At 49.9% G+C, this 9,913-nt stretch overlaps 1 protein-coding gene across 1 annotated transcript in view; it reads right to left on the bottom strand.

The window, feature by feature from the left end:
- Positions 1-973: 973 nt before the first annotated feature.
- The window catches only part of Myo1f (myosin IF), a 65,259-nt gene continuing 56,319 nt past the window's right edge, over positions 974-9,913 (bottom strand). The window contains exons 22-28 of the mRNA XM_050131252.1: positions 8,082-8,227; positions 7,553-7,699; positions 7,256-7,404; positions 6,790-6,873; positions 5,101-5,296; positions 4,833-5,002; positions 974-2,875 (exon numbers count right to left, since the gene is read on the bottom strand). Of these exons, the coding sequence (XP_049987209.1) occupies positions 2,799-2,875; positions 4,833-5,002; positions 5,101-5,296; positions 6,790-6,873; positions 7,256-7,404; positions 7,553-7,699; positions 8,082-8,227 (969 nt within the window). The 3' untranslated portion in view covers positions 974-2,798. The remainder of the gene's footprint in view (positions 2,876-4,832; positions 5,003-5,100; positions 5,297-6,789; positions 6,874-7,255; positions 7,405-7,552; positions 7,700-8,081; positions 8,228-9,913) is intronic.

The following is a 9,913-nucleotide window of genomic DNA, read 5'->3' as shown; positions in this document are numbered from 1 at the left end:
GCACCGCCTGGCAACTTTCACTCTTGATTCTGCTTTGGCCCTCTGAGTGCTGGGATGAGAGCTGGTTTATGCAGAGTTCAGGATAGAACCCAGGGCTGTCTACATGAACTACTTTCCTCAACCTCGTTTTTCTTCTTCTCTTCTGTTCCCTTTCCTTTCTCTTGTCTCTTCCCTCCTTCCATTTCTGTGGGAGCCGAGAAGGCAGGCCATTTCCACATTTGTCTGACGGTTGGAGTAGCTGGGAGACTGACTGGTGCATCTGGCAAGGTTGCCCAGCTCCTTTGATAGAAAAGCAAACCTGGCACCATCCTCAAAGTGGTCAGGATACACTAATGTCATCCTGCTTTTTCTATTGTAATTATGAGGTCACCTGGGGAAGAGGTGTTTTCAGCCTCCCTGACTTAAGTCATTCCTTCGCTGCCTAGGAAACAGAATGCCAATGAAGTTTTTGTCCCCCTACCCCCAGCTTACATTGATATAAAAGCTGTTTGAAAAATAAACGCCGGTCATTTCAGGACTCCCTCCCCATACCGTCCTGTGAATTGTGTCTTTAATATTCCCACGCCTCTGCACTGGTCAGAATGATTTGTGTGGGGCTAGTCCTTGACACATTTCTCTGCTAGGTTGGAACCCAGGCCTTCATGCTAAGCAAACACTGCCAACTAAGCTACATCCCCAGCCCGCTCCTTTGGTAAAGAAAATTTATTTATTTAAAAATTGCAGTTAATTTTTTTTGCTATGTGTGTATGGGAAAACATGTACCATGTTGTGCATTTAGAGGTCAGAGGACAGCTAGCAGAAATTAGTTCTCCTCTCTGATCACGTGGTCCTCAACACACAGCACATGTTGTCAGTACTGTAGGAAGCACTTCTACTTGCCGAATCATCCGCTGCTCTTAAACAGTTTATGCACTATTATTATTATTTTAAATATTTTATTCCTATTTATGTATAGAAGTGTTTTGCCTACACGTGTGTATGTGTACCTCGTGTGTGCCTGCTGCCCAGGGGAGCCAGAAGAAGGTGTTGGATACCCTGAGACTGGAGTTATGGATGGGTTGTGAGCCACCTTGTGGGTACTGGAAATCAAACCCTGGTCCTCTACAAGAGCAGTGCTCTTAACCACCGATCCATCTCTGCAGCCCCTGTTTGTTGTTAGCAGGAGGGGGGTTGAAAGAGGAAAGATTTGCATAGTCAGCTCTCCCCCATCCACCTTTATGTGGGCTCTGCCAGGAGTGAACAGTGAGCACACTGGCCTGCTGGCCATCTCACTGACCCTCCTCCTTCACCATAGCCATTGGGGGGCCATGCTTGTGAGGCCTCAACCCTAGACAAAGAGTTACAGGCAATTAAGGGATGCTGAGAGCATGAGAAACAGTCTTCCCCAGGGAAGAGCACACCATGGTTATCCAGGACGAGGTGTCAACCCTGAAAGCACATACATGCATTGATGTTATAGACTGAGCAGGTTGTATTTTTGTATTTAGGAAGGGGAAAGTGATGTAATTGTTTTCATAATCTCAAAAAATTATTTAAAATAAATAAATCTTAATTCTAGAACTTGGGAGGCAAAGGCAGACAGATTTGTAGAAGTTCAAGACTAGCCTGAGCTGGGTGGTGGTGGTGGCTCAAGCCTAGCTCCAGGACAGGCTCCAAAGCTATAGAGAAACCCTGTCTCGAAAAACAAACAAACAAACAAAAAAGACTAGCCTGGTCTATATAATAAGTCATTATTTTCTCTCTCTCTCTCTTTCTCTCTCAGTACTGATTTAACCCCATGCTATACAAGTGCTTCTGAACTGGAGTGTATAAGAACTCAGAGGCGGAAGGGTCCAGCCACACTCAAGGACAGTTAAATGCTTTTGCAGAATGATTGGCCAACAGGAGACCCGATGAGGTCCAGCTACATCCTGTGCTTGTTTTCCCAGCCAAGGTTGGTTTCCTGAGGCAAACGCAGAAGCAGGACTTTTCGGAGCAGTTTCCTCACCCCCACACGAAAGTCTTATATCGCCCAGGACATCCTCAACATTGGTTATTTAGGGCTGGTGAGACGGCTTGGGGGCTAAGGCCTCACCACAGAGCTTGATGACATAAGTTTGACTCCCGGAATCCACATGGGGGAAGGAGAGAACTGGCTTCACAAAGGTGTCCTCAGACCTCACACACACACACACACACACACACACACACACACACACACACACACAAATATATATGTTGTTTTTACAATCAACTGTATAGTCAAGGCTGACATTGCACTCTCGGTCTCCCTGTCCCGTCTCTTGACTACTGAGATCACAGCCATGCACCACCATGCCCGATTTAATGTGGTCCTGAGGAACCCCAGGGCCTCATGTTGAGAAGCAAGCACTCTACCAACTAAGCCACATCCCCAGCCCCAGAACTCAGTAATTTTCTCCTTGTTTTCACCTGACGTGTTTATTTGCCTCAGTAATGAGAGCAAGGTGGAGAGCCCGACTGTCAAAGTCCCCTGACCCTGGGCTGTGCACAGCACTTGGCGCTCACTCGTTTCACACACACAAGGCAGTTGGGAGGTAGGTTCTGCAGCGAATCCTATCGGACACATGATGAAACAGAGACTTGGACAGCGACTCAACCCATGGGAGGCCAGCACCAGGCATGGGGTGTGACGGTGGTGATCCTCCACACACAGGGCCCTCACTGGGCTGGAGGCCACAGGCCTGGGCATTCCGGCCAGTGCAGCCAGGGAAATCAAAGCTCCCACTGGCAGGGTGTGGCTCCCTGGCAGGCAAGCAGGCAGACTGGTGGGCGGATAGTCAGATTTTCTCCACATAGTTTCCTGGGAAGAGACCTTCCTGGCCATGGAGTCGGCCCTTCCACCAGCCAGAGGGATCTGTGGGAGAGAAGAGCTTGAGATGCCCAGTGCACACTGCTTTCTCTGTCTCTCTCTTATACTCATCTTGGATATTTTGTTTGCTTTGGACACATGGTATTGTATGGTTCTGCCTGTCTGCAAACATACTATGCATGGGCCAGAGAGATGGCTTAGTACTTGTCATGCCTGAGTGAGGACCGGAGTTTCTTAGAACCCATGAAAGCCGGAGGCAGTGCTACATGACACATCTGTTATTCCATGTTTCTCTATGGTGCAACAGGAGGTAGAGACAGGAGAACCCCTGGAAACGCTTGGGTCAGCTAGCCTGGCATATACTGTAGCGAGCAACAAAAGATGCTGCCTCAAACAAGGTGGAAGGGAAGGACTGACACCTTTAGTTGCCCTCTGACCTCTATGTGCAGACCATGACAGGTGTGTACCTTCATAAAACGCAAGAATGCGCATATGTGCGCCTGCACACATACACACAGATGCACACATACAGACACATATGTCCGTGCACACATGCTCAAAGACACACACATACATATAAACCCGAAGACGTGTGCATGTGTGTGCTATGTTGCTGAGGTTGACCTTGGACTCCTTATCCCCCCCCCCCCCCCCGCCTCTGTCCCCTGAGGACTGTGATTATACCCTTGAGCTATCACACTCACTTCTGTTTTGTTTGGAGACTGGTTCTGTCTCCCTGAGCAGCCCAGCTTGACTTTTTACTCTCCATCCTCAGTTTCCAAAGTTCTTGGACTATTGTATATGACATTATGCATGGCTGTCAGCCTTTGGATCTGGAGGCAGGTGCTGGAGATTGAACTTTGTACAAGCCAGGCAAATGCTCTGCTGCTGAGAAGCTTACTGATTGAGCCATATCCTTAGCAGCCTACCTCTCTCTCTCCCTTCCATCCTCTTCCTCGTCCCCCCTCACACTGAGAAACCCAGCATCTCCTGCATATGAGGGAAGTGCTGTACCACTGATCTGCATTCAACAGTCTCTGCCCTTCTCTAGACAGTCTTCTTCAAACCCCAGCAGTAGTTAGGAATAACCAGGTCCCCATGACATCCAGGAGGCCCTGCTATCCACTTCTGAAGTGTTTCTGGGGTCATCCCAGATGGGGACCTTCAGGTAGGACTTGGGCAGGGCCATCATGACTCGGCTTCCTTCCTACTTACAAGGACTTGTAAAGTCAGTTGTTACTGACTAAAGTAAGACTACACCCTGATGTGGTGGCGCTTTCCAGTCCCCTCGGCACACAGGAGGCCGAGGCAACATAGCATGACCTTGTCTCAAAATAACATAAAATAATAAAAAGGCTTAGGCATGAGGTGTGATAAAATGAGGCCGCAGCCCTAGGTGCCTTAGGAGGCGACATTCGGAGACCAGGTTATCCAGGCTGTGCAGCTCTGGGAGACTATGAGCTTGATACCCAGCCCGCTTGTTTCTCTATGTTTGTAAGTGTGCACCACTGTACGCACCACTGTGCTTGGTTTTACACTTTTAAATTACACTTTCTTTTTCTGTAATGTGTGCGCGCGGTATGCACCTCTGAGTTGTATGTTTTTGCATGTGTGTAGGTGCCCGAGTATGGGGGGTATGCATGTGGAGACCCCACGTCATCATTCCCTACTGCTCATCCACCTTATTCACTAAGGCAGAATCTCTCAGCAAGAACCACAGCTTGCTCTGGGGATTCTGGAAATCAGAACTCTGGTCCTCATGTTTTCAAGACAAGAGCCTTAACCACGGAGCCATCTCCCCAGCTTGTGTGCGCGCGCGTGTGTGCGTGTGTGTGTGTGTGTGTGAGTCCTAGGTTTGGTGGCAAAGGCCTTTGCCTGCTGGGCCGCCTCACTGGCCCTTGCTCCTGGTTTTTGCATGGATGGGAAGGCTATGCAGCAATGTGTAGCTGCCTCACTATGTCTGAACACTCCCCACCCTCAGCCTTCACCCCGGAATACAAACCTTCCATGAGGATCTCAATTACTTCATTCACATTGAAGCTCAGCTCGTCCACATCTTGGCCTATGTATTGGTACAGTGCCCGGCACCTTGGGCCATGGATGCGTGGTTGGGGCTTGGGCCGGCCCACACCTGGCACAGGTCTCTGCCCTATGCTCCGCTTCCTTTGCATGCTGTGGAGACAGTGTGGGTTTCATCAGAGCCCCTGATAGATACTCCTCTATCCCTTAGCCTCCTCCTGGGGCTGTGCCCCCCATCTGTCCCCACCTACCCTGCCACACCCTGGTCAGGCACATTGAGGAATTCTGTGTTGTGCTCTGAAGGTGGCCGTGCCCGGGGACGTCTGCTGGCTCCTAGGGTTGAGGATGGAGGGCCCCGGGGAGGCCTCTGGGAACTCCTTCCAGATGTGATCTCCATGGGTAAGGGCCCCGCTCGGGAAGAAGGTGGTACCCCATTTCGATTCATGCCTATGGTGGAAACAAAGATAGAGATATCTGTCATGAGTGGCTGTGAACATTTGAGGAGTTGGTGCTGAGATCTGAGCCTGACAGAAGATGCAGCCACTCTCAACTCAGTATGGTAGAACTGTGTTTGAGGACCAGGAGTGGAGATGCTCGCCTTTAACCCCAGCACCTGGGGAAGAAGAGGCAGGTGGTCCCACCAGCCAGGACCACATAGAGTGTCCCTGTCTCAAAAACAAGAACATGGTGCCTGCCTTTAACCCCAGCACTCAGGAGGCAGAGGCAGAGGCAGGTGGATCTCTGAGGTCAAGGCCAGCCTGGTCTACAGAGTGAGTTCTAGGACAGCCAGGGCTACACAGAGAAACCCTGTCTCAATAAACCAAAACCAAACCAAACCAAACCAAACAAAAAACAGAAAGAAAAACCAAGCCACCAAAACAAACAAAAAGAAAAGGACAGAGTCTGCATGAGGGACCCCAGAGGCAGGAGGCTCTATAGGGAGCGTTACAAGCTGCTGGGGTAAACAGAAGGGCGTTTGTGTGTGGCTTTATGTATTGCTAGTGTATGTGTGGGGCGCATGCATGGTACATGAAGACTTGGGAGTTTCTTTCTTCCTCTTCCTTCCCCCTTACTTTTTCCTACTCCTTTCTTCTCTCCATCTCTTCTTCCTCCTCACCTCCCACCTCTCCCTTCTCCTTTGATTTATGGTTTCACTGTGTAGCTGTGGCTCTGGCTCTGTAGACCAAGCTGGCCTTGAACTTTCAGAGATCCACCTGCCTTGGCCTCCTGAGTCCGGGAATTAAAGGTGTTCACCACCACACCCAGCCCAAATCTTTTTTCTTTTTCTCTTTTCTCTTTCTTTCTTTCTTTCTTTCTTTCTTTCTTTCTTTCTTTCTTTCTTCCTTTCTTCCTTTCTTCCTTTCTTCCTTTCTTCTCTCTCTCTTTCTTCTTTCTTTCTATCATCTATCATCTATCTATCTATCTATCTATCTATCTATCTATCTATCTATCTATCTGTCTATCTATCCATCCATCCATCTTTTTTGGGAGGGAGGTTTCAGTAGCTGTGGAGCCAGTCCTGTAGACCAGGCTGGCCTCAAACCCAGAGATCCTCCTGCCTCTGCCTCCCACATGCTGGTGTTAAAGATGTTCACCACCATTGCCCAGCTCTCCTATCTGTTTTTGAGACAGGGTCTCAACCTTCCTGTGCAGTTGATAGACCCAGATTTACATGTCTTTCTGCATGCTAAGCAAGCATTCTACCTCTAGGGTGTAGGTAATGTGGGGATTTGGATGCCAAGTCTAGAGGCAAGAATAAATATGAGTTGGCTAAATTAAACGTAGTTTCCAGGCTAGGATTGTGCCGGATGGTGGGAGAGGTCAGATCTTAGAAATATTCCCCATTATGCCTCTTGTAGATGGGAGAGCTATAGTGAGTTGAGTCACTGTTGTTAGATTCTGACGTCCACAAAAGGCACCGTAAGTCACTAAGTCCTCACCTCTGGGGGGCCCAGGAGCTGCTCGAGTAGGGGCCTGCGCTGACCTTCGAGGTCTTCCCTGGGCTAACCCCTTCCGCGTAGGCTCTGAAAAGAGAAAGACAGCAGAGACAGATTTGACCACGCCTCTGCTCATACTCATGGGTTCTCCCATGTTAGTTGCAGGTAGAGATTCCACCCTTTCTGAACCTTCCCCTCTCCCTCCTTATTCTTTGAGCCCTCTCACTTCAGGACACGCCCCACCATCTGTTGATAGCTTAGGGTTGCTTCTATGGCCGCGACCCTTCACGTTTCCTCTCATTGGTCATTTCCCTAAGGCGGGTTATCTTCTTCTGTACCTTGACCCTTGAGACCCTGGCCTCTCTAGACCAGCTAACTAGCTCCACCCCCACAGTCTTCATCAACCACGTCCCAACAGGCCTCGCCCCGCCTCGCCCCCACGATGTCCATCTGCTTCCCGCGGACTTACTGGTGCTCTTAGGCAGACCGTCCCCAATGCTGACAGTGAGAGCTCGGCCCCCAGCTTTGAGCATAGCCAAGTCTCCTATCCCTCGGGAGAAGGTGACGTTGCGGGTACTGCCTCCGCCCCAGCCTTCCTTCTTCACCCGGAACTGTAGTCTAGGGGAAAGAAGGGTATTTGGGGGCGCCAGCTGGGGTTCCTCTTCCACACCCAACCCATGCCAGGGTCCCTGCGGTAGGCAGGGGGCACCGCACATAGACCAGGTAGAGAGTGGTGCTCGAATTGGCTGTGGGTTGAGGCGCATACGTGTCGCTGAAGGTGAGGGGCAGGGGCCTGCGCGCGGCCTCTTCAAAGCGCTTGCACAGAAGGCTGACGAACTCGGTCTTGAAGATACTTTCTAAGAAACTGTCGGCAGCCTCTTCTTGAAGGATGAAGAAGTCATCCTGTCTGGTGCTGGCGGAGAGGCAGGAGAGCGAAGAGTGAGGGACAGGAAAACAAGTGGGGTCCAACCTCCGAGGATCAAATTGGGGGAAGGGAGAAGGAAGAGCCCCAGAGGTGGTAACTGGGAAGGACCAGAGGTCAGATAGAAAGAGGGACAGAAAGTGTCTCCACACAAAGATCACGAAAGTAGGGTCGGACCTGAGTTACATCCCCTGAGGCCCACATGGTGGAAGTACACACGGTGGTACTTTTCTACTGCCCTCCCCTCCCTGTGCTGGTCTGTGTGCCCGTCTCCCCAGATAAAAGTGTAATTAAATAGTTTGTTGAAGATCCTGGAAGTAGGGGTAAGGGAATGGGACAGGAAGGGGCAAGAGAGCTAGGGACTTGGCCTTACCTGAGGGACACCCCTCGAAGGGCCTGGATCTCCAATTTCTTCTTCAGGACTTCACGAACCAAACCCTTCTCTGGTCCCTTTTTGACCTTCTCTCTCCCAATCACATACACACACTTGGGGGTCAGGATCAAGTCCCGTTTGATGGGCTGTGGAAAGGCAAAGCCGGGGGTTGATGGCTGGGCTCCAGGGCTGGGCAGTCTGATGGCAGACGGCCAACTCTAGACAAGGGTGGGGCTTGCAGGGAAGGTGACTGGGAAATCCCTCCCAGCACAGGTGTGTGAGCTGCTAAATCACGTAAGAAATAGAATAAAAGTGAGGGCATATTGGTTAGGGATGTCTGGACCAGTCAACAGGTACAGGATATAAGAAACACCCTGAAGGATGTGGCTGGCCTCTGGGTATCACATGACTCTTGCCCTCTCTGCAGCTGCAAAGACTTTCCAGAGACTTGCACAAGACTGGGCCCATTAACTTTTGGTGAGGGACTCTTGAGGCCAAGGGTCCTGAGGATTTGTAGACAGTTAATGGTTGCTAGGAGGGACTCATGTAGCCCCATCCTTCCTTGAAGATCTATAGGCAGTTCATGTGTTCTGAGGGAGGATAAGAGACATTCTCTGGTGGTACAGCCAATTCTAAGTTGCCCATGCTTTTCTAAGTAACCAATCCTTTAGCCATGCTCCTGGAAATAACCTGGATTAAACATATTGTACCACCATGCTATACCTTAATGGAACCATTTCTTTGATCTGTTGTTGATTGACCTCTCTGGGGTGGACAGACATTGGTTAGCAGCTCCAGGAAAAGGTCACAAAGCTGTGTGTATGGATTTGTGCTGGGAATAGAATCCTTGCATGCTAAGCACACACTCTGTCATGGAACCACATGCCCTCAGCCCAGCTTATGTAAAGGTATGGATTGTTCAGGTGAGTATATACAACTTATGGGGCAAACAGGAGTACATAGCCTAAGTCATCTGATCGTGGTGGGGCACACTTGTAATCCTGGTGCTCAGGAGGCTAAGGCAGGAGGATTGCAAGTTCTAGGCCAACCACACGAGTCTATGAATTTGTATAGGAAGGCAGGTATGCACCTGAATGCTGTCAAAAGAATGACGTATCATGAGCAGTGCCTGGGGGATTGTGGAAGAGGCTCTAGCAAAAAAAGGCAGAGCCTTTTGCCTCAGGTGCATGATTGTTCTTGGTGCCCCCTGTGACAAACATTTTTATTAAGACATGTTTATTCTGGCTGGATGTCAGAACATATCTCTAGAACCCAGTCTGATCAGTGTGCCCTGAATCTGGACACGGCCTTCTGCCCTGCTTTAGTGCTTCTCCAGATACATCTCTTGTGTATACCAGGCAACTGTGGTCAGACCCATCTGTCCCCAGATACATCTCTTGTGTATACCAGGCAACTGTGGTCAGACCCATCTGTTCCCAGATACATCTCTTGTGTATACCAGGCAACTGTGGTCAGACCCATCTGTTCCCAGATACATCTCTTGTGTATACCAGGCAACTGTGGTCAGACCCATCTGTTCCCAGATACATCTCTTGTGTATACCAGGCAACTGTGGTCAGACCCATCTGTTCCCAGATACATCTCTTGTGTATACCAGGCAACTGTGGTCAGACCCATCTGTTCCCAGATACATCTCTTGTGTATACCAGGCAACTGTGGTCAGACCCATCTGTTCCCAGATACATCTCTTGTGTATACCAGGCAACTGTGGTCAGACCCATCTGTTCCCAGATACATCTCTTGTGTATACCAGGCAACTGTGGTCAGACCCATCTGTTCCCAGATACATCTCTTGTGTATACCAGGCAACT

Source organism: Alexandromys fortis, unplaced genomic scaffold (genome assembly GCF_014885135.2).
Source record: "Alexandromys fortis isolate MF-2015 unplaced genomic scaffold, M_Fortis_MF-2015_v1.1 scaffold_364, whole genome shotgun sequence".
In the NCBI taxonomy this organism is placed as follows: domain Eukaryota; kingdom Metazoa; phylum Chordata; class Mammalia; order Rodentia; family Cricetidae; genus Alexandromys; species Alexandromys fortis.
The sequence above is the reverse complement of the archived record's forward strand: the minus strand, read 5'-3'. Positions and strand labels throughout refer to the sequence as shown.